Genomic DNA, 25,579 nt, shown 5'->3' on the forward strand with positions numbered 1-25,579 from the left:
CTTGGAGCCACTCAGAACTGAATGTATCTTTTTCACAAGACTAACGGGGAGGGTCTGTTGCTGCTGTTCATTTTCTGCCCTAGGGTACGCTGTGAATGCATGTTTGAGAATGGATGGGACTATGAAAAGTGACAGAGCGCTAATACATTAGGCATTCATTTTGCATCGTATTAGCAATGCTTGTGCTGGATAAGTGAAATGTCAAACCCTGTCAAGACACAATTATGGGAACATAACTGAGCCTTTCACTAAGGTAACATGAAAGCGGCTAACAGGCATGAAGCTTGTATCTTGGAAGTGCATTAGTCTTCGCTGTGGATTATTGGTGCAGGAAGGAAGAGGTGCAATAAAGCACTCAGTTCACTTTGGAATAACTTTTTTTTTTTTTTGTCTTTAAAAAATGAAATTCACTCTCCTGTGAAGTAAAACAGCAGAGGAAACAGAGCTATAATCCAGCACTTTCTGGAGAGCTTTTGTCTTGTTTTGGAGCCTAAAAAACCAAAAACTTCTTGACTTGATGCTGGTTTGGTCAGAAGCAATTCTTTTATAAGCCTCACAAATGTAACTTTCCAATCTGTCTTTGCCCTGAATTTTCAGAACTGAACATCTCAGTTGAACCCCCACATTCCATCTTTGGGCCCTCCAGTAGAGGAGGGAAGTACAGACTTGGGCCATTACGGTCCCCATTTGAGCACAAGGGGGGCATGCAGTGTAGGTCCCTACATTTTGAAATTAGGCTCCCTGTAAAGACTCCAGTCTGAGGTTTGCCCAGCTACTCATCCGTGTCTCCACTGAAGCCGATAGAATTGAATCGGTGTAGACGAGTGGAGAATCTGAACAGGAAAGATATGTACCCTGGGCCAGATCCTCAGCTGGTGCAAATCCACATTGTTCCATTGACTGGACATAGATTTACACCTGTTAAAGATCTTTGAGACCCACCCTTTGTCTCTCTTGTCTGTTTGGACTTTACATTCTTTGAGGCAGTGACTGTTTCACTGTGGGTGAAAGGCTGACTCTGTTGAATGGAAAAACTTCCAGTAAGTTCACTGGGGCCATGTCACCCTATATGTTTAGTACAATGGAACCCTGCTTTCAGTTGGCGGCACTAAATAGCAGTGAGAGGCAGTGTGTTCGCTAATGCTTAGAGCAGGCTCCTGGGCGTCAGGTCGCTTGACATGAAATCCGGGCTCCACTGAAGCCAGTGAGAGTTTTGTCATTGACCTCAGTGGGGTCAGGGTTTCACCCTCAGTTTCTATTCCTGCATCTGTCACTGACTCATTTCATGGCTTGGGCAAGTCACTTCGCCTCTCTGTGATTTTGTTTCCCCAACTGTAAAATGAGTATAATACCCACCTCACTGGCCCGATGCTGAAGATTAATACATCCATGCTTGTACAGTGCTTTGTGTTCCTCAAATGGAAAAGACTATAGAAATACAAAGTATTTTATTTCCTTCATCATCCTCATCTTTCCTCCCATATTCTCAACCTTACTTTAAATGAAAGGGTATCTGATTAAGAAAAGGCAGCAAAATGTCTCTCATTTTCATGGAGATCTGTCTCATTCTCTCTCTTCCTCAATACGAAGCTTTGTAGGGCACTCAGGGTGGCCCAGATTCCATCACTGGCTGTGTGAATGTTTGTGGGACAGTCCCTAATGTATCTGGGATATGTAATGACAAGTTCCCTGTACAGATCTGAAACACACAGCCTGAAATTACCAGCTGAATTACTCAGCGGCTTAGCTGAGCTATGTTACTGTAAGCACTAGACACCTTGACTCTTTTAAAAACACCTGGACTTTTAGCTAGCAGGCTAATGGACTTTACACCTTTCATTGTATAAACATTCTAAAATTGGAAGATGAAGCTCTAGCATCTTGCTTTCTGCTGGTATCCAAGGCTGTAAACTTGGCACCGTTTACTAGCACTCAGCATTAACTCAAGAATCTGGATGAAACCCTGATTATAATGAAGTAAAAGGCAAAGTTTCCATTGACATCATTAGGATCAGGATTTCACCCATTTTTTTCCAGAAATTTTAATGTAAGATCTTTGAGATGGGGACTGTCTTCCATGTTATGTTTGTAGAGCCCCCAGCACAATGGTTCCAATTCTGGTTGGGCTTCAGGGCATTATTGTTCTAAAAAACACCATCATAATAAAGAGTTCTGGAGAGGTAGCTGTGTTTTAGCAAAACAGCGAGAGTCCTGTGGCATCTTAAAGACTAACAAATGTATTTGGGCATAAGCTTTGGTGAGCAGAAACCCAGTTCATCGGATGCATGAAGTGGAAACTCCTTTTTGGTAGGTATATATGGAAACTGCAGAGCTGGAACTCATATGCAAACTTGACACTATCAGACTAGGTCTGAATAGAGACTGGGAGTGGCTAGCCCACTATAAAAAAAAATGTTCCCTCTTTTGACATTCACACCTTCTCATCAACTGTTGCGAATGGCCTCATCCACCCTGACTGAATTTACCTCGTTAACACTTGCCCTCCTCACTGTGATGTAACTCACCCATCCTTGCATGTGTAGATATATCTACCAAACGGACGTTTCCACTTCATGCATCTGACGAAGTGGGTTTCTACCCACGAAAGCTTATGCCCAAATAAATTTGTTAGTCTTTAAGGTGCCACAGGACTCTTGCAGTTTCATCATAATAATATGTTTCTCGGAGTCTTTGTAGAATATTGCACCATTCCATGGATTCCTTTTTTTTTTAAATAAATGACTAGAACTATTTTGTATGGAAAGAAGAATAACAGAGGATCTGATATTGGTATATATGGTCAAAAATAGTATAGAGAAGAATTGTTTGCCCACTCCCATATTGTAGGAACAAGAGGGCACCTGATGGAATTAAAAGTAAATGTAGAACTGTTAACGCATGGAACTTGCTGCTGCAGGATCTCATTGAAGTTAATAAATCAGTACTAATAATAGTAATATAACAAAAGGATTTGACCCTTATGGAAATAAGGATAGCATCTGCAGTGATTTTAACCAGGAAAAAAATTAAAAGACCTGTCAAACATTATGCTTTCAGGGCATAATGGGATCACTAATCAGGAAATATCATCCTTAACCCCCATGTCATAGCATTGCATATGGACTGGTGTATATTAAATGTGGAGAAGATTCTATTCCATTCTGTTCTATTCTATTCTAGTTCTTATACTTCCCTCATCACCATCACATCTGAGCGCCTTCCAGTTGAGCATTACTAGCATCTGTCATGTGTGCTTCATTTTCTCTCTCTTCCTCTCCCCAGGGAGAGAACTGTGTGTGCCATGAAGTGTTTTGTTTTGGTAGGGTTTTATAATCTTTTAAGATGAATTTATAGTTAGGAAGAAGATACTGGAATGGATGAACTGTTGGACTGTTCTTGTTATGGCAGCTCCTATGCTTTCCATCTTTACAGGAAACACCAGATGTTGTACACTGTTCATATCAGAATACCTGCCTTTTTCTCATGTGTTACCCTCCATGACTTCCACGTGGCTGGGCTGTCTATCTATTTCTAGCCAATGCACCCAATCCTGTATTTAGAAGGACTAAAACAACATAGAGATCTTCATGCAAAACCCATGTGTTCTCTGCCCTATTGAAAAGTAATAAAAACCATCAAAGCAGATATTTGTAACTAAAATAACAATAGTTTTAGTGATATAGGTACAAAGAGAAAAGCAAAATGCCATCACCCTCTTATACCCTAATAGTATTAAGTATAGTTTTGAAAAGGCAGCTGAATGATCCCTTGACGCAGTGATAATGACCTGGAGTTCACAATCGCATTGAATTCAGCAAGGGGCTAAGGGCTCATGCTGTCGGAACCTTTTGCTAGATCAAGACCTTGGTTTGCATCTGCATTCTGACTCAGACACAAACCATGTACAGTTACACAATCTAGCCCTGCAAAAGGAGAGAGAAGCTGCACTGGAGCAGTGCAAAGAGGCTGTTGTCTCGCTGGAAGTATTTGTGTATACATATGCAGACCAGGCATTCCCCTGACACCTACATCCCTCCCATCCCATAATATCCCTCTCTGGCTCTTGCCACAGAGGACTTGAGGAGTGGTTCCTCTGAAACATATTTGGAGGAGCCAGAACAGGGGAGGCCAAATCCCACCCCATGCTCCCACAGCTAATGGTGTTTCTTTGGTAAGTGTCTGCATACTGCCAAATAGCTTTTAGTCCCACCTGCCCTTCCCCTCTCAGTCCCTGTTAGCTTTGAAAACTGACGTTTTCCTTCATTAGATTTTGTATTTTTCTGTTCTGCTGGGGCCTGATTAACTCCTTGGCAGTTCTGATTCCAAAAGCCTCACGTCATCATTTGGAAACACCGCAACATGCCTGTTCCTTCCATTTTATTGCATTTCAGCGCAGGAATCCTGTTCTAAAACCTCAGTCCCAAGCACATGTGATTTCAATCAGAGAGGACCTCTGCAGCGCTGCGTTTATATGGATGGGATCTGCTGACCTCTGTGTTTTGACAAAGCCCCGCCATCCCTGCGGGAGCTGACTGCAAGTTCACATTTTTTATTTGAGACACTTTCGCCTCACAATCAAATTCTTGAAGTCAGAGAGAGGCCGAGCAGGGCAGGCGGCAGGCGGCAGGCAACATGCAGTGGAGGCTGGATCTTGCTCAATCCCAGCACTCACACTCTTGGGAGAAGGTGACCCTTGACCCATATCCCTCTGCCGGCCAAGGAATACAAAAAGCAGATGTCCCAGAACATAGCCATGGCTGAGCTAATTATCCTTAGGAGACTTCCATCCACCCCCAGCTTCTCCTCCATTTGCGAAAAGAATGTCACAGAGCCGTCTCTGTGTAAAAAGACACCATTTTACATTTGTTTTTACTTAAAATGCTGTTGAGTGTAGCGAAGTGTTAAGACTCGAATCGTGAATGACAACAGAAAACATAACACAAAAGGAGGGAATACAGTCTAATGGTTAGCGTCAGGGCTGCACAGAGGTTTTTAGGGGTCCTGGGCAAAATCTGAAACTGAGGCTCCCTCACCCTTCCAAAAAAAATTGCCACCGAGGGGATGTCGTGGGGAGGGGAGGGAGGAGTAGCGGAGAGCAAGCTCCCACTGCATTCGCCTGTGGGTGTTGCAACCTAAGGTGTGGGGTTTCAGTGCTGCTCCAGTTTGGCTCATCTGCTCCTCCGTCATAAAGGAGGGGCCGCCAGGTCAAACTTCAGCAAGTGGCATTGTAATTCCACCTGCCAGGTCACAACATTACTGCATTTGGGAACCCTCTTGGGGCCCCCAGGGCAAACTGTTCCTTGACACTGTCCACCATGTACTCCTTAGGTGTATTAGTTTTTGTGTTGCTTAAAACATTTCTGTAGTTTTAATAAAAATATTAGACTGGGATGAAAGAGAAAATCTGTCTTTTGTCTGCAATGCCTGTGTGGTTGACCAACTCCATTGTCTTTTAACACTAAGACAAATGTTTAAATATTAAAACTGTTTCACCAGATCGTTCTGTTTGATGATGACACATCAGCTAGCCTGGGGGCTAAAGAGGACACTCATTTTTAAGGACTACATGCCAAGACAAGAGCCAAAGCTTATGCAACATAGGAATTGCTATACAGGATCAGATGATAAAACTCCATTGTTGTCTGTGGGAGTTTGCTTGAGTAAGGACTGAGTAAAGGCTTTAAAAATCTGATCCTATAGTAAGATACCTATATGAAAGATACCATATGACGCTCATGATCCATGGGGGACTGTGAGTCACTGGGCGTTTTGTTTAGGTGAGGAGTACAGGATCAGACTTCACATATCCACTGCGTAAATAGATGAGAATTTAGGAACTGATCTTTGGGGAAATCATCTGTTGTGTATCTCTATGAGAGCATACCATGCCTTATTTGAGTGGATTCTGCCCTCTTGTGGCTGGAAGGTTTCTTAGGGATGTGTGGAAAGGTGCTACATGATATCTGCTGCCGTTGCAAACCAGCAAATGTCTATCTCTGCCAGCCCACAGATACCCACTCAGACAATTATGGGCGGTTTTGCTTCCTTAGTCAATCACCCATAAGCAGAGCCAGCTGCTTTTTATATTAATTAAATAGGACTTGTTTTTGTTTTTAAATCCATCTGTTTATCAAATTATGAGCAAAATCTGAGTTCTCTGAAGTTTTTCTTGATATTTGCTCTCTCCCAGCCCCAAACCAGAGAGGATGGAACATAATGCTGTTGCATTCTGGACAATGTGGTATCCTAATGATTTCACCTATATATACTTGGCCAAGATTTTGAAGCACCCCAGAGAAGGTGCCATATGACGCTCATGATCCATGAGGGACTGTGAGTCACTGGGCATTTTGTTTAGGTGAGCACCCCAGAGAAGGTACTGCCTTCCTAGGGAATCCTACCCAGGTTATACACAAAGCCCAGCTTGCTGACAAAAAAAAAAAAAAAAGGACTTTGAGAGATTAGTCAGTGCTGTGTGAACACTTCCTGCAGTGGCAGATCAATTAACCTCATTGATTAATCATCTAGTGAGTGTCAGTGTCTTAATTGAAGGAGAACCCAGCAATTTAGGCCGTAAGAAAATACAGGCATTTATCATTAAAAAGAATAAATAACTGCACTTGGATATGGAAAAACCGGTCCCAGTTGTGGTCACTAGAAGCTCTGGCAGCAGTGAATCCAGCTATATATTGAATTAACTTTCCCTTTAAAAAAAACCAGCCAATATGACAGAGCAGGGCATCTTCTGGACCTGGTGATTTCTGTAGAAACCAGGGCGGGGGTGATTAATTTACAGCAGGACTCCACCCATCTTAAACTCTGTGGACACAAAGGTTGAAGGAGTGCAAGGATATAAAGGAGGGCAGAGAGAGCTGCTGGTTGGGCACCGCCTTCTGCATATAATCTGGCTGTGAATGATTGATGTGATCATTTGTCACCGATGCTTTTGGCCATGTAAGAAAAAATTTATTTGTAAGGAAAATAAGGGGAAAAATCTGTAAAATGCATATGAAGTGTGTGTGTGTGCGCATGCATGTGTATGCAACTGGCCATAGAAATCCTGATTCTTACCAATGCAACAGAGATTTTACAGGCTATGCATGCTTTTTAATTCAGAACACTCATTAAACCATTCAAACCCTTTCTTCCCTTGTTATTATTGTATCACTGTTACACTGCACTGATATCCTTTTATCTGAGCACTTGACAAATATCAGTTAAGTAACACAGACCAATGAACTGAGGCACAGCAGGTGAAGGTCAAACAGCAATTCAGGAGCAGAGCTGGATCTGGGAACAGGACCCAGGAATCCTGACTCCAGCGTGCATATTTCTGAGGGTAAAGTTTGTCCCAAGGGGAGGATGAGAGCAAGGAAGTAAAGTCTAGAGAAGTGTCATTCTTGTTGTTTCTCTCTGGTCCTCACACAAAGGTAAAGGCAAGGTTAAAGGTGGAGAAAACCTTTCTGACTGCAAGCAAACATAGAAATGAACTCAATCCACACACCCAAAGCTTTCCTGCCACCTGGCAGTGTTCCATAGCTCTGACACTAATGCCGATACACACTCATAGCGTGGTACATGTATGTGCACGCACAAAGCATACTTGCTTGTTCCCTGTGTTGTCGAGTCTCATGATTTTCTTGATGGTCTCGTGACTTTTTTTTCCTTAAAGCCCCAGCTAATGGAACCAAGACATCACAGAAACTTTCCTTTACTACTACTACTACTACTACTAAATAATAAAAAGTGACTAGTCCTCATGGTTGCAGATGGAAATTTGAAAACATGACCTGGCTGCACCTAAAGGCAAATAAAAAGAAGCCCAAATTTATTTTATTTTTTAAAATCTAATAATTTTTAAGACAATCTCATGATTTTAGGGACCTGACCCATCATTTTTGAATGCTTGAGTTTGGCAATACTGTGTTCATATCTGTTTGCTTAAAGTGTCTTTAAACATGTGGCTACTTCACAGCAGCAATGATGCCTGACCCTTGGGGACAAGAGGAAAGACTAAGGTACCATGCAGCTTGAATTTTTGCCTTCAGATAGCTGGTGATTCCACGTGTAACAGCATAACTTTTGCCATCCTCTACATTTCAAAAAACTCTGTGAAACTTGATAGTTTTACTCTGTATTGGTTCACACCTTGAGTTTTACTTAGGCCCTGTCTGCACTTACCTGTGAGATTCGGCAGCAGTTGACGGGAGTTACGCAAAGTATGCAAAAAACTTGCATAACTCCCATCAACTGCTGAGCTTCTCTTCTGCGCTCCGTCTACACTGTGCTGCGCTACTTTTGTAGCTGGTCTTAGTATGTCGATCCAGAGAAATTGATCTGACAGCGGCAAATTCGCCACCGTCAGTATAGCCTTAGAAAAATATGTTCATACAAACCTTAAAACTCACTGTGAAAATGCAGTCAAAATTGCCATTTTTCACTTGATTTCATGTCAGAACTAGAGATGACCCTGAGCCAGATACTCAGAACTTTCCCAGTATCCCAGAACTTTGGGGCAGTTTAGATCAAGATCCAAATTACCATCTCGGGACTAATTTCTAATCAAAGCCATGAGATGTGCATGGTTCAGTGCAAAGCCATAATATAATCCAGATTTATTTGGAGCCTGATTTAGTAACATTTCCATGAAACTGGGCTTAATTTTGAGTTTGTAAGAAAACACCAAAACAGGTGAATTTCACGATGACTCTCAGACCCTTAATATTAACAAAGTGCATATAAATGCAATGCTTTGCCAGTCACTGACCAGTCTTGTTCATTCATGTTCCTTTTTCTTATTGTCACATGCACATAAGGATCTGATTCCCTCTAGTGGTCTAAGTCAGGATTTTTTTTTATTCATGGCAAACTGTTCACCACAACCAGATTTCAGGGCCGGCTCACTAACCTATTCGTGCCAAGCCTGCTTATTGGACTTTCATTTCTTAACCCTGACCTCTTACTTTCTGTGCTGCAACAACATTGAACTCATCCCCTGGGGTTAGGGAGAGTCTCTCATCACATCACTCATCAGGGACCTGTTTGGCTGATGCAGGAGTGGCATTAATGTTCCAAAGGCTGAAAGGCTACGAGCTGAAATGCGAGGTACTGAGGCAGGGAAGTGTACAAGAAGAAGGAAGTAAAGAAGGAAGCACTCTGGAGCTCTATGGAGTGCACAGAGGACTATGGTATCTGCCTATGGAGAACATTCATGGTGCTTAGACTATTTTTACTTGGAAATAAATCTGTAATAAAAGCTTCATGTGAATTTAGTATTGACAGCTCTGGAGACCAAAGTAATCTGTTCTTTGGGCTCAAACACTGTGGGGCGAATCTAACCTGTTGTCTATTTGCATGTGACACTTTTAATCAGATACAGTTCAGTAAGCAAAACTACAGAATTTCTTTGCTACTATGAAGCAATGAGGAAGAGCCCCCTGATATCAGAACCAGCTGAACCTGTCAGTTCATAGGATACTTCCTTCCTCTTGGTCACCGACCACCGGTTTCTGTCTTTCAGCTTCCTATTCAGTTTGGATGTCTGGGGCTCAGACAGAGTTTAAGAGGGTGGCTGAAGAAAACGTCACTTTGCCCTGTCACCATCATCTGGGCCTCACGGAACCAAGAAGCCTGGATATTGAGTGGCTGCTGCATGATTCCAAAGCCGACCAAAAAGTGGTAAGTCTCTGTTCAGCCACAATGAGCATCCACCAAGAAGAAGCCATGTTGCCTTAAGGGGGAGAACTTATTCATGTGGGTTGATATCAACACCGGCCCGTGAATTGGCAGAGACTTACAAAGGTCTCTCACAGACACTAAGGGCATATCTATACTTAAAACGCTATAGCAGCACAGCTGCGCTGCTGTAGTTCTTCAGTGTAGACACTCATTGCAGCAATGGGAGGGGTTCTTCCATCACTGTAGTTAACCCACCTCCCTGGCTGGCGATAGCTAGGTTGATGGAAGAATTCTTCTGTTGACCTAACACTGTATACACAGCCCCCCAAATGAGATTCTACTTTAAAAAATTCTGGCCTAAAGGCCTTATTCTAGACTGGGATTTGAGCACCACTGTAGTTGCTCTGTCACAAATCCCCAGTATAGACATTAGGTGATGATCTAGGACTTGGGAGACCCAGCTGTAATTCCCTGCTCTACCACAGAATTTCTGTGTGATCCTGGGCAAGCCACTTAGTCCCTCAGTTCCCCAGCTATAAAACGGGATAAACTTGGTAATTCCCCTAGTGGAAATGGTCACACAGGAGGAAATGAAGAATGAATCTCTCCTCTGCCAATAGCTGCCTGGTAGCCTCTCATTGGAAAAAGCAAAAACCTCCTATATAGGGAAATGATTAAAAAACATAGAGGAAGTTGTGCTTATGGAAAAATTAACACACTGATTATGTATCCACCAAAATAGACAGAGGACAGAGAGAGACATAGAAATGCCTTTTATTCAATACTCAGAAAAAGCCAGCACATCTGTCCAATTGTTTTGAATATTAACATTTGATAGACATGCCTGGTCTGTTAGATATGTGTCTATTGAGATTTCACTCAACTTAATAAAAATCACTGGAAATGACATATTAGGCGTTGTAATGATGCTCACTCTGGAATATGGTAACAGCCTGTTAGAAAGATCTGATGACTCTATTCCTGTATGAATGTTTCTTTCAACAAAAGCTAACTATTGTAATGATTGTTTTGTTTCCGATATTTACATGGGAAAGATTGGTAAATTTGTTAAAACTTCCTAAATAAAAAAATAGTTTACAAAATAAATAAAATGGGGATGCTAATACTTCCTTACTTCACAGACGTATTGTGAGGATAAATACATTAAAACTGTAAGATGCTCACATATTACAGTAATGGGGGCCATATAGGTACCTGTGGTAAATGATGGAAGTGTAGCACTAGTTGCACCAGTGAAAAGGGTGGGCAGCACCAATAGAAATCACATTACAACAGTATAAACTGTGTCTATACCAGGGGTTTGTACCAGTGCAGCGAGACTGGTGATTGAAATCCCAGCAGAGACAAGGGTTTGCTAAACTGAATCATGACAGAGCTTTTAGAGGGATAAACTCCAGGTACAGGACAAAAGCTTACTGCATCCTTAACTGAATAACTACCAAACTCTCGATAATTACTAATAACCAAAGTAACTGCCAGATAGAAATCCTATTTTGCAAGCTGACCTGGTTTCAAGTATGAATATCCTGTGATTCTTTTGTTTGACTGAGCAGCACAGTACAGTGAATAGTCCGACTGGCTGATCTGTGGCTAACTCTACCCTTTAGATTATCACCTACTCTGGAGGTAATGTGTATCATGACCTGAATGAGGAGCAAAAGGGTCGTGTTTCCTTCATCTCCGATTTCCAAGCTGGAGACGCCTCCTTACAGATTGTATCTCTGCAGCCGAGTGATGCAGGGCAGTACACATGTAAAGTTAAAAATGCTGGGCAGTACCAGTGGCATCGCATCACCCTGATTGTTTTAGGTAAGGTCATTTTGTTGTTGTTCAAAAGAAAACCCACTAGACTCAATTCCTCAAGGCAGATTTTGCTTCAGCATAGTGCAGATGCACCTGAACTGCTCCCGGGATCTCATGATCAGGTTTCACATTCAAGCTGCACATTTGCCTTTGCATTTTCCAGTGAAGGACACAAACAGGAAGAGTAAAGTACTGTTTGTATGTCACTGCAGCCAACTAAAGGATAGCATAAACCATTCTTTCCGAATTGTATCTCTGATTTCATCACAAAAGCTAGCAAGCCCTTGTGGCTGAGTTGATGATGACCCCATACAGTGCTTGAGCTCTGGGTTCAGATACCAGTACCAGGAACTGGCCAGATGTCTGATGGTAACAAGATGCTAGAGTTGGCCTTTTTTCCTCTCTGCCTAAAAGTTTTCAATTTGGGTTGTCAGTAAGTATACAGTTAATCAAAAAAAAAAAGGGGGGGGGGAGGGATATGCAGTGCCCCCAGCAGACAGTGGGGAAAAGAAGAGCAGACATAAGGATGGAAGTAGTGATGGAGAAGAGGGGTGGACCACAGGGCGTTCAGGAAATGAAGTGCACTTAGAGCAGAAGGTGATACAGAGGATTGCAGTGTACTGAGCTGCTCCATGATGAAATGATGGGGATTTAGCCAAGGCACCTCACCTTCCTGGCTCTGCTAGTTGTTCATGTGGGTGGCAGATAGTATCTAATTCTCAAAGGGGACAAGCCTGGTGCTTTGATCTCCTTCACCCTGGTGCAAATCCCAGGGACGGAACTGGCACTGACGCATGCATGTCATGTTGCTTCTGGGCCCATAGGAGCCACATCCAGTCCCTCTCCTCAGGCTCTGGTGAAAGTCATTGCTGTAAGAGGTCAGAAGTCACGCCAATAAACAAGCAGCAGCGATTTTATGTGGCATCCTCTAGAATGGCTAATTTGGAAAGGCAGCTTTCAGAAACTTCTAAAAAGTGTTATCTTGCCCTCTGGCTATGAGAAGCCAAAGACATTTTTGCCACATGATATTCAGCTGGCAGGTTCTGCCCTATTTCCCTGGGCAATTCTCAGCTCTTATTAAACTCAGTTCTTCTTGTTGATGGTGGTGGCAAGGTTTCTAGCTTACTTCCAGGGGTGAAATCCTAGACTCACTGAAGTCAATGGCAAAGCTTCCATTGACTTCAAAATCATGCTTCAAAATCACGCCCCCAACCTGTTTCTTCCAGAGAAACCTTCCATGCCCAAATGCTGGATGGAAGGCGAGCTATCTGAAGGAAAGGAACTCGCCTTACACTGCAATTCTGCCTCCGGCACAGCACCCATCTTGTACCAGTGGCAGCGTGTAAGTGACAAGGAAGGAAAAGTCGGACACCTGCCACCCACGGCACGAGTCAGTAAGTCATCCCCAGCCTCTTCAGAGTTCCCATGATGTTTCAACAAACGAAAGAGTCATCTCTAAAGAGGAAGAAAGAGGCCTAACCTCTATTCCTCCCTATTCCCAGCTCTGCCACTGGCTGATATTGTAACATTGGACAAATCATTGAATTGCTCTCAGCCTATTTCCCTGTCTTTAAAATGGAGGCTATTGAGTAGAAGTAGTGCAGTGGTAACTAGGCGCTCCGGTCATGGCTCAGGGCCCCATTGTGCTAGGCCCTGTATGTACCCATAAGAAAAAGACAGCCCCTGCCCCAAGAAACTTACAAACTAAGTATTCAACTTTATTTGTTAAATGTCGACAATATGATCGATGGTAATAATACTTCCCAGGCCTGTTCTGAGGCCTAATTAATTGCTTTTAACATGAGATCTTTGTATGAAAGATACTATAGAGGGGAAAGAGATACTATGGAGGGAAAAGATACTATGGAGGGGAAAGAGAGAGACAGAGAGGTCAAGCAACTTGCCCAAGGTCACCCAGAAAGTCAGTGGCAGGTCTGGAAACAGAATACAGCTATTCTCTGTCCAAGTTCAGTGCTCTATCCACTGGACAACATTTCCTCTAATTTTTATGACTTATTTACTTATTCTGCTTGTTTTTTGTTTCCATTTCAGACATTTCCAATCCTGGGCAAGTTCTACTGAAGAATCTCACACAGACGGTTACAGGGTTATACCAATGCACGGCCTACAATGAGGCAGGACAAGAGAGTTGTGTTGTGCAGGTGACAGTGCAGTGTGAGTATCAGAGGGTAGTGCGTATCCAGAGTGCTTTAACAATGGCAGTTTCCTGTGCTGATAAAAGCTGTTTCTGTGCAGGAGAAATGCCACACCTTTGGTTTAAACTGAATACTTGCATAATCTGAAGCAGCTCTTCCTTACTCATTACTGACTTCATGGGTTTGCATAACATTTACTTGAATAACCTTCGGTTGTACAAAAATGCTTCAGTTGCAGCACCTTGTTTCCTTTGCCCCTGAGAAAGAATGAGTGGCAGAGCACTGGGAAAAATGCTGAGTTACTGAGTTTCCAAAACTCTCAACTGGTAGATGTACTTACAGATTTACTGGCTGTATAGTAGATGTCTATAGACTATAACATCCCAAACCAAAATTAAGAGTCTGTCCCAATTAAGAGACGAAGCTGTCTAAAAACAGACTGAAAATGCTTACTATGAAACAAAATAACATGCTGATTAAATTCCAGAGGGGTAGCCGTGTTAGTCTGTATACAGCAAAAACAACAAGAGTCCTGTAGCACCTTAAAGACTAACAAATTTCTGCGGGCATAAGCTTTCGTGGGCTGCAACTGGGATGCATCTGACGAAGTGGGTTGCAGCCCACGAAAGCTTATGCCCCCAAAAATTTGTTAGTCTTTAAGGGGCTACAGGACTCTTGTTGTTTATGCTAATTAAAAATGACATTTGCTGCATTTCATTTTTAATTCATGTTTGACAACTTCTGCACAAAATCCAGAAATGAGACTGTCACACCTGGTTAACCACAACAGCTGGAATGTGTGTGTGCCTGGAAAAAGGGCGGGATACCAGGCTATGGATAGCACACTGCATTGTGTGTCCCAAGATCTATGTTTAGAAATCAATCAATCCATAAAACAGATTTTTCCTGGGTTTTCAAAACTCTGTGGGCCCAATTCACAGGTGAGATCAGCAGAGAGGTTGGAGCAGGAACATCACTGGTATATATAAGAGGGGGCTGCTATGGGCGTTCTCTGTGATGGTCCCACAGTTCTGCAATTTATCCCCACCCCAATCCGAAATTGCCTGAATCTGATGATGTTGCAAAGATCATCTTTTTTTCCTCACACATTTGAAAGTAAGGTGATGAATTGTTCAAAGATGAGAGCGATTTGAGTTTCAAATTGTCTGGCTTACTGGTGCTGGTTATCATAAATTGTACCACTGTACTGAAAGTGTTTTTTTAAGCCACGTCCAGGGTGCCTAGGGTGTATGGATAGGAGCCTTTTTAGCATTTCTATACATCTAAGGGCTTTTCCATGCAAGAAATTTTCAATGGCTTAATTTAAGGTGTGATTTTTAAACCAATCTAGTTATACCAGTAAAATCCTTGTTTGGACACAAACTGCAGTTTAAGAATGGCTTATTTTGGTTTAGTTTAAACTTATTCCTAATCAATTTAAGATAACCCAAAAATAAACCTGGTTAAACTGAAAAAAGAGGGTCCACAAACCTTTTGCATCAGTTTAACTAAACTGATTTAAAATCTCACTTTAAGTTAAACCAGCAAAGTCTGTGTAGACAAGAGTAAAGGAACAGGTTTAAGCTAAACCAAAATAAGACATTCTTAAATAAGATTAATCACACAGGGGTTTGCACTGACTCAACTAAATTGGTTTAAAAACCAGTGTAAATTAAATTGGTGCAATTCTTGCATGTAGGCAAGGCCTAAATAATTGGATTAATTAAATACATTCTGTCCTAACTCACATCCCATGATGCTTACTAATTGATTGTTCAGTTTGATTTAATTAGATACTAGGAAAAACTTTCTAACTAGAAAGGATAATTAAGTACTGGAATAGGCTTTCAAGGAGGTTGAGGAACACCCATCACTGGAGGATTTTAAGAACAGGTTGGACAAACACCTATCAGGGCTGGTCTAGGTTTACTTGATCCTGCCTCAGCACAGAGGGGCTGGACTTGATGACCTCTTGAGGTCCTTTCCAGCCCTACATTTCTATTTCTGTGATTCTATGAAATCGAAGTGACATAAGGGAATGGGATGTGGGTGGAGTCTGGCCATGTGACTCTGGAAAATTTACTAACACACACATTTACTTTCTGGGATAACAGATGCACGAAGTATTGGCATGGTTGCTGGAGCAGTGTGTGGGGTTGTTGTGGGACTCTCCCTGGTCTTCCTGTGCGTGTGGCTGACCATAAGGAGGAAAGAAAAGAAGAGGTATGAAGAAGAGGAGGCCCCAAATGAAATCAGGTAACTTTCATCGGCTCTCATATACCCAGTATGATCTAGGATGCTTAACATACGGTTTCCCTTCTCTGTCAAATAACAAGCTAAAATCTCTCTGAACCTTGTATTAAGAAGTTTGATTTTATGGCAGCCAGTATGTAAATAGTCATTAACACAGTTCTAGGCCACTCTGTGGTGATCTTGCAATGAAAATAAAATACAGAGATATAAAATGCTGTTTTCCAAGGGCAGACCCAAGATAAAATACAACCCACTCACTCTGACTCATTCACTCCCACACAGTTTCCACACACCCCTCCCGAGCCTTTATTTATCCCTTTCCTGAACTGAATTCAGATTGAACTTTCTTTAAGTTCTTAACTGTTTGAATGGTTTATTTTCAACTCCAATTCCTGTGGGACAGGGATGTTCTTGCAGTCTTTCTGGCTGTGATGAAACAGCCCTCCTTGCTTCTGGCTTTAGCACAGGGTGAGAAAATTCTCCCAGAATGAGAGTGGAGACAGAAGTTCCACCTAGTGCTGACGTAACACTGCCGCTCACACGTGCTTGATGTACTCATTAGGTTAGTCCCTAGCAGAATTTGCCCAAAGTTCTCAGTAGAGAAATTACTGGAAAAAAATCTCTGGAAATACTTTTGAGCAAGCTCTGGTCTTGGAGAACACATCACTTTCTTTCACCCTTAATTCTGTTTATTAAGGACTGCCTGCCCTCACTTGACATTCATTCACCAGTAATCAGGGAGCTTTATAATCTATTCAGCAGTGGATCTCTCTGCCCTTTGACAGGTCAGGATTGCTATTAAAATGCCTGTATGATGGAAGTAAGCAGCTTACTTTGTTAAGCCCCAGCCTACCCACAGATTTCCTGCCAGTTTTCTCTGCTTCAAACCCTCATTCCCTGTTGCCTTTTTTTTTTTTTTTTTCAGTCCCAGCTTCTGCCTCTTCCTAAATTATCTTTTCACCCATCTCTCCCTACTCTGCTTCATGTTCTTCCTTTTCTATGTACCTGACTGTACTGTACACCCTTTACACCAGCAGAATTTACTAGCACAACTGGCCCCATTGGTTTCTGCTCACATGAGTAAGTACTTATTCATGAGGAGTGAGGATTGGCTAAGTAGGCAATTAGTATGTGAACTCTTTGCACATACCCTCTGCACTCATTCCAGGGATTTCAAAGCCCTTTACAGATAAAATTAAACCTTGTGAGGTATGAGTTGTTAAACACATTTTACAGCTAGGTCAACTAATAAATGAAGAGTTTAAGGCAGTGATTCTCATCCTAGACTAGGTCTAAGTGAACTATGAAAGGTTACCATAGAACAGTGGTTTTCAACCTGAGGTCCACGGACCCCAGGTTTCCGCAGACTATATCTAAGATATTCAAAAGGGTCCGCACCACCATTCGAAATTTTTAGCTGTCTGCAAATGAGAAAAGGTTGAGAACCACTGGTTTAAGATACTTACCACAGAATCACACAGCAAGTCACATGTAAAGTGGAATTGAATTCAGGAATCCCTGCACCCTGCTCAAGCCACTAGGCTATTTATATCTTTTACAAATGATCTAGAATCTTAACAAATATCTCCAGATCTTTGTGGTAACTTGATCCAGTATAATCTGTGGGTGTTACTGTTCCTGTTCTCATGGTATTTTAATCCTGCCATCTCTCTTATTTGGTTGCAGAGAAGATGCAGAGGCTCCAAAAGCCCGTCTAGTCAAACCCGGTTCCTCTTCCTCTGGTTCCAGGAGCTCACGTTCAGACTCCTCTTCAACGAGATCGACAGCCAACAGTGCCTCTCGCAGCCAACGGACTTTGTCCACGGAAGCCACCCCTCATATAACTCCTCCCCAGTACAACCAGGTGGAGACAGGGGGAAGGGAAATTGATCCAAAGAAAGTTGACCATGCCACCCTGGTGAAAATGGGAGCCACCCAGGTCATGCTGCCTGTTCAGAGTCGGGCTTTCCAGACCGTTTAACTGCTCACCAGCTATCCTGAGACTCCAGCGATCCAGAATTACTATACACTCCACCAGCCATATAAGAATTATTAGATTAGCTTGTTTATCTTCCTGGTTAGTTTATTTTTTTAACCACTTCTGATTTTTCACTCCACAAGAAGCCCTCAGCCTCATCTCTTTCTGCATATTCCTACACTGAGGTTCAGATGCTGAGTTTTTTTGTTAAAAAGACCTGAAGCTGGAGAAAAAAGGGGGCTTTATTTTGTAGTTAATACTTTAAAAAAAAAAAAAAGAGGGGCCGGGGGGGGGAATGTTGATACTCTGAAAATGTGGACAGCTGAGAACTGTGAAAATTAAGTGTGATGTTCTGGGGCCTGGAACCAAATCTCAGGATTTTTTAAAAAGGGATCTCCGGAGGCACAAAATGTAAAATATTTCAGTGGAGTTTTTAGAAAATCTCTTGTACAGGTTTTTGAGAAATTGGTAAATGAGGCATTCCCTTGTCCTCTAAGGCAGTATCTTAGGTGAGGCTAGTTCTCTGAACACCTTCAAAGGGAATTGACAGCTGCTTCATATTTTTGTAATTAGCCTTTTAACAAAATAACGGTAGAAGGCAAGAACTCAAACCAAATGGCAAGTGGTTACTCAAACCGGTACTGAGGAGCAGCGTTAATGTAGCAGATCAAAATAACTTCTGTGCTGAAGAAAGGACCTTTGTTGTTAGGGGATGCAGGTACAAGAGGAAAGTGAAGACTGTGTGAATATAGACATGGTCCCACTGTAAAGGAGCCTGATTCTGCTCTTAACACCAGAATAAAACTGCAAAAGGTACTACAAAAAGGTAAAATCAGTCTAAGTGAGATCCGAATCAGGCCCTGAATCCCAGATAAAGGAAGTCCCTCATGAGGTGAGGGCTAGTAATTGAATAGGACGTGAAGCCCTGGAGGATGAACTTGAAGTGTGCCCTTCTTGGTACCAGAGATAATGATGCATAAGTCTGAGACAAGCAGTATTGCAGGAAGTCTTGTGAACAGTCCCACAGTTGAATGAACAACATGGTTGAATTGTCTCTCACATTTCCAGGTAAGGGTTGAGATGCATTGATGCTCTCAGGCAAGCACACAGGGAATAGACAACAAATTTAAAACTAATCTGAAATCAAGTAATTTTGTTATACAACACTTAATTTATCTGGAATTATGCCACATGATATTACTGAGGTAAGAAAATAGCATGACTCCTAAAAGTATTAGACATTTAGAAGAAACTTACAAATTATATTAGATAGGATGAACATTTATAGGGAATATAAACCCTACCTCTTCAAGTTGTAAACTAAACACTAAATGATGGGTTAGGGATAAACTTCCCCTGCAGGCAGATTGTTCCATAATTGCTCAGCATGGTATTTATTGCATTTTCTTCTGAAGCACTTGGTACGTGCCTCTGTCAAGCACAGGACTGGACTAGATGTACCATTGGTCTAATCCAGCAAGTCCTATGTTCCTGTATTCCTAAATTCAGGACTTAATAATTATGGTAACTGAGTTTTTCTCTTACCCATGGAACAGTGTTTTCTCCATCCCATGGAAGAAGTCCATTGGAAACATATTGTACAGAGAACCGTACAAGTATTAAGCTGTGAGTCTTTCATTTGACTAATTAAAGTTAACCTCATTTTCTGACAAAAACCCAGTATGTTAGGCTCTTTGATGGAGACTTTAGAAAAGAATGGCTTGTGATCTCCCCCAGAGGCACCAAAACCTGATCAAACACAAACCTCTGAATGTTACTTCCATCAGGAGATAGAGTTTGATAGCCATTTGGGGGAATCAGTGAGGAATTTTAGATGGTTTGTATTCTTTGAGAACTTCACTTTCTAGTAACAGTAACCCCCTTAATTTTCACATGCAAAAATATTCACTTTCATCCTTTACCCAAACTACAGTGTTTGCATCATTGTGCAAAGGGAACAATCTGCAGTCACATATCTAATGTTGAAAGCCCATTGGAAAACCCCCAAATTGTATCATCTTTCAGTTAGAACCTCTGCTATCATACCACAGTGCATGGCGTTGGCCATTATGTTATTTTACTTATGTTCATTACTAGTTGAAATGCAAAGAAGTTTCCGATTAACCTACCCCTTCGTAAACAGGTGGTTGAAATTATATTACACCTAGTTTTTACTGATTTAGCTTAAGTTGATTAAGAGCAGGTTGAAGCTAAACTGCAATAATCCAGTCTTAAACCAAACTAAGTGTTTATCTAGGGATTTGCACCAGTTTAACTAACGGCTTGTCTACACTTAAATTCTTCCATTGACCTAGCAGTGTCTACATGGAGATTTAGGCCAGTTTAACTATGCCGCTCAGAGGTGTGGATTTTGCACACCCCTGAGTGACATAATTATGCTGATCTAATTGTCTCATGTAGACCAGGCCTAAGCTGGTTAAAAAAAATGATTTAACTTAAAACTAGTGCCACTTCTGTGTGACTTTTTAAGTAGCACATACCTTTTGTGTGGGCCCTCTGCACAGGGCTGAATCTCACCAGTTGTTGTTTGAATGATGACAGACAGCTACAATTTTACCCAGCGTAGCCTCACTACATTCTCAGACATTGCTGGGAACAAGTATTTCATATGAATAAGTACCGTATCAACTTCCTCATTACCGAAATGCATAATTGAGCAACCAGAGGCTTGTTACCTCAGAATGGAGGACAAGGATTCGAAAAGCTGAGTTGGCTGAAGTCTAGATACAAGATACTGTATATTCTTTTTGAGCCTTTACTTGATACTCTAGATTCCAGGCCAAACTTGCAATTCTATAATTGAAACTTCAAAGTACAACCGATGATACTGCTGGTCAGACCAGATACCAATGATCTTACAGGTTAAAATGAAGTTGACACTGAACTTCACTGTTAAATATGAAACCAAAAAGAAAAAGCTAACTAAACAAAGGGAGTAGGAGGAAGATATTATTTCAAAGAATCATAAGCGTTTTGTTTTCAAAGGGACATTTTCGCAGTTCATCATGGTAGAATCAGGAGTTTTCAAAGGGAAACAATTCAGTTAACCACAAACCAAACTTTTTGTAAAATACTGTATTTAAAGCATTTACTGTTATGATGTATACCAATTATTGCTGTAGTGTGATTGCATACACTCTTAATGTAGTTTGCTTTTGTTTCTCAGTGGCTAAACTGAGCTTACTTCTCTGTCCTACCTGCTATAATTGGTGTACTTGTACTGTGTCTGAGTAACACAGAGGAAAACAAATATTTATTATAGATTCCTTTGAATCAACAATTTAATAAAATTGTTTGGGGGTTTTTGGTTTTTGTTTTGTTTTTTTGTTTATTTTTTTTTAAATAAACATGCTGCACTTAAGAGGTCTGAAGTTCAATTAAACTAGTAAAAATGCTCTACTTTCTGAGCTTTATTAGACTATACACCAGAGATACTATGACCTCAGTGGGGCAGGAGTCAAGTAGGCTATCAGTATTACCCAACAGAGCCATGGTAGTGTGAATTCGTTGTTTTATTTACTATATTCTTATTTAAGCAGTAAGACTAGAGAAATATTTTGTTTATATATATATATATATTATTCTCATAGCAAAATGACTGACCAAGTACAGTATTATTATTTTATAAACTACACGTGGTTAATGACATAGTAAAAACATCCTGAATGGTTAATAATTAAATCACATGGTGTTTTAATATCATGTGCGGCAAAGAGCTGCAGGAGACACATTAAAGAGCTACTTCCAGCTCGCGAGTCGCAGTCTGAGTATCACTGCTATACCCTATCAAGCAAGACACCAAGCAAAAGCCCTGCATTGGTAAAAGAGTGTCTTCAAACTAATAATTATTCTGTACTTACAGTGTTTGCTGCTTTAGAACCCTGAGGAAGTCACAGTCCCTGCCCCAAAGACCTTACAGTCTGAATTACACACAGTATGTAAGTCTGGAGTGAAATGCTGGCCTCAGTGAAATCAGTGAGAGTTTTGCCATTGATTTCAATGGAGGTAGGATTTAATTGATGATATTTAGGTTGAGGGTCTAAATTTCAAACTAATAAGGTAGGGTAGATATTGTGAGTAGGGACAGAGCACAAATACAACTCTTACAATAAAGAAAACCACAGAAATTCATCCTTACCCCTGAACCCTCCCATTTCAGTGGTGTCTACTCAACGGTATGCAAGATGACAACATAATCCTTAAAAACTAACTAATTTCCATTCCAAAGATTCTGGCTTTTCCTGTTTGAGTGGATGTTTTATGCAAAGGTCTCCAGCTGCAACTGGCATTGGCTCTTTACTGCAGAACCCAGTGAGTACAAGTTGTACTATAATTACACAATAATGAAAGCAAAACACAAAGACAAGCCACACCTACTGGAAGTGTGTTCTCTGAACCAGAAAGGAAGGATATTACTGCATCACTTATAATCACCCCTTATTCTGCTGTCATATTTATTTTTAATTTATTTTCTCCACGGTGATTACATCTAGGTGTATTAATGTAGTTAAATACATGGAGTAACTACAGACAGTGGGTCTGTTCTGTAAAATGCCAGAGATCCCAGAATTTTGTAGCCCAGTAGTGGAAACAAAACTATGGAAAAATATATGGCTTATATTTATACTATAATCTCATCATGGCAAGGACTGTCTCTTACTGTGTGTTTGTACAGCACCTAGCACAATGGGGCCCTGATCTCAGTTGGGGCCTGTAGGCATTGGTGTGATACAAATATTAAATAATAATAAAAATAAATGCATACTATTGAACACCCCCACCTACTCCCCAATTTTGCTTTTAGTGCTGAAAGGCTGATGAGCTCAGATGACTCTGGTGCAGGCAGCGAGTTTGCTTTTAAAAACATTTCAGTTCATCTTGAAACATAAAATAGGCACAGGAACATTGTTAGCTCCATTCTTGAGCCTTTCTTTTGATGAGATTCTGTAAAATGGTCACTTTAATCAAATTAGCTTAATAGTCCTTAATTTCTTACTCAATGAGGCTATCAGCACACAGTGCTCCTCCCTGCACTCACTCCCTGGGTTTTTTTAGATTGCCAACAGTCAGCTTTACAACATGTAGTTGAATATCTGTATGTCCCAATCCCTCTAATTTCAGTATTCCAGTAGGAGTATTCTTAGGGAATGTGTCTACACAGGGGTCCTCAAACTTTTTTTGCTGGGACCCCCTTTGAAAGTATTTAAGGCTCTGACAACTCCAGCTCCATGCCATTCCACCCTTATTTCTGCACTGCTGCTGGGAGCAGCAGTGCCTTCAGAGTTGGGCACCACTGCTCTATGGCCAGCCAGCTCTAAAGAGCTCGGGCTGTCAGCTCCATGCATGATTGACAGGCAGAGCCCAAGCATGTGTGGGGGCTGACAGCTCACAACTCCGCATAATAACCTCGCAATCCCCGAGGGGTTGCAACCCCCAGTTTGAGAACCCCTGGTCTATACTATAAATGTTATAGAGGCACAGCTACAGCACTGTAGTGTAAACAAGAAAACTTCTTCTGTCAGCCTAGCGGTGTCTACACTGAGGCTTAGGTAGGCTTAACCACAATGCACAGGGGTAACATTTTTCACAGCTTTGAGTGATGTAGCTAGGTCAACCTAACTTTTAGATGTAGACAAGGCCTTAGATCCTACAAAACTTCTGCTAATGATAAAATGAAATGCAACAAAGATATCCATTGCCATCAGGCTACGTTCTGCTCCCAACGTCCAAAGGCTGCTTCTTTTGTCGTCTTATGTGAAAGAGAGAGCGCTGGATAGAGAGAGATACCTTGAGGTGATTTTGCCTCTCACTTGTATAGTCCAGTCTCCCTTTGAAATACATTTTCCTGAGGGTTACTCCTAGATAAAGTTTATTCCCGCGGTGAGGCTGGAGATGAGGAATCTTGTGGTGAAAGAGGTTTCATGCTGTTTTTTGCTAAGATGCAGATGTGTTTGTTCCTGTCCCCGTTCCTTGCAAAAAAATGGCCACTTGATAAGTGATTACCCATCAACTTTGATGACACCTGGCTAAAGGTGCCAGCTTGTCCTTTGTGTTGAAGAACTGCTTTACCCAGACTTGTTCAGTAAACACATTTCAGATCTAATTTCAGCTTATATTTATAACTTTACATATATGTAATGTTGCTATACACATTTCATCATGATGATATTATTGACCAGTGAGTTAATAGTTTTCAAATCATACCTCTCAAGGTATCATATTTTGTACAAAGATTGTTAGAATGGTATGTCAGGTGTGAATATAGGGGTGCATTCGATCACAGATATCTGACCATCTTTTAGCCTCAAGTGATGCAACTTTTTAGGGTTTGTGGTGGGCTATATACTTGTTTTGTAACAAAGGTCCTGAAAAAAGCATATCATAGGTGAACAAATACAGTTCTTCACAAATGTCCTAGCTGCTATTTTAAATGCATCCTCTTTGCTGGGACGCTTCTGCTGCCACAACACATTTTGACAGCATGAACTACGAGTAGCATGTGGCAGTGGATTACTGTTTATATTTCCAGTCAGATAAATAATGTAGAGATTGTTGCATTGTTATCCCTTGGCTTACTTCAGTACATTAGCACTGATAGCACAGATTATGGGCAAGAGAAGGTTACAAAGGATTAAAAAGTGGGACTGAAAAGATGCCACTGAGGCTAGATTCTCCTCAATGGCAAAGACTCTGCATCACCCTAAAGCAATCCCTTCTCACAAATATAGGAGCAGTACTAGGGCCAGTTTTCCTCTGATAGGTCAAGTTGATCTGATGCAGGGAATTAGGGTGTTCACGGAAATTTGGAGGATCTTCACCTACTCCCCTGCCAAAAGATAAAAATGAAGGCTGCAGTCTGACCCACATTGATAGAAGAGCTTATTACATTGTGAGATACTCCCTGAAGTAAACAGCTAAGTATGTTTTTTAAAAGCGTTAGCCGATGTATTATAAATAAGAACAGCATCTGCAGTTGCTAGGATAAAAATTACAAGTACTATCAATTGTTTCAGGACATAAAGTGATCACCAGCTGGTTTAGGAAGCAATTACCATTTTCCTCTGTGGTACTGTATTGCATTATGTTATGGAGGTTTTTATGCCTTTCTTCCTCTGAATCAGCTAGCAATGGCCACTGTTGGTGATAGAATACCTGATCAGACAGCCCACTGACCTATTCCACTTTGGAAAATCCTATGGTATATGAGAAAGTGAAGTGCATTATGTAGGGAGCAAGGTTACACCTTGCATCAAAGCATCCAGAATTGGCCACTATCTGAGACAGAATATCAGACAAAACGGACCCCAAAGCGTTCTGGTGTGGCATACGCTAATGTTCTATAATAGAAGATTGAATAAATAGACCCATTTGTTTTGTGTTGTCTTCCTCTGAAGCATTCTGCAGTGGACACTATTGGAGCCAAGACAGCAGACAAAATGCACTATTTTGTCTATTCCAACACATGGTAGTAGTAATAGTGATGATGTCTAGGTCTTCGATAGTGCATTTCATTAGTAGATCTCAAAGTGTTTTACAAAAGAGGTCAGTATCATTTCCTCCATTTTACAGATAGGGAAACTGGCACGAGGTGAAGTGACTTATCCAAGGTCACCTGGTAGGCCAGTAGCAGAGCCAGAAAGAGAAACCAGGTCTCTTCAGTCCCAGTACA

General features: G+C 41.4%; 1 protein-coding gene across 1 annotated transcript in view; it reads left to right on the top strand.

Annotated features, from left to right (window-relative positions):
• CLMP (CXADR like membrane protein) overlaps positions 1-19,750 on the top strand; it is a 57,740-nt gene extending 37,990 nt beyond the window's left edge. Inside the window, 6 exon segments of the mRNA XM_067564606.1 lie at positions 9,521-9,678; positions 11,307-11,508; positions 12,729-12,896; positions 13,555-13,677; positions 15,773-15,914; positions 17,598-19,750. Coding sequence (XP_067420707.1) covers positions 9,521-9,678; positions 11,307-11,508; positions 12,729-12,896; positions 13,555-13,677; positions 15,773-15,914; positions 17,598-17,892 — 1,088 coding nt within the window. The 3' untranslated portion in view covers positions 17,893-19,750.
• The last annotated feature ends 5,829 nt before the right edge of the window (positions 19,751-25,579 follow it).

This window comes from Emydura macquarii, unplaced genomic scaffold (assembly GCF_026122565.2).
Source record: "Emydura macquarii macquarii isolate MOO-44397 ecotype Brisbane River unplaced genomic scaffold, CSIRO-AGI_Emac_v2 contig_312, whole genome shotgun sequence".
NCBI lineage: Eukaryota > Metazoa > Chordata > Testudines > Chelidae > Emydura > Emydura macquarii.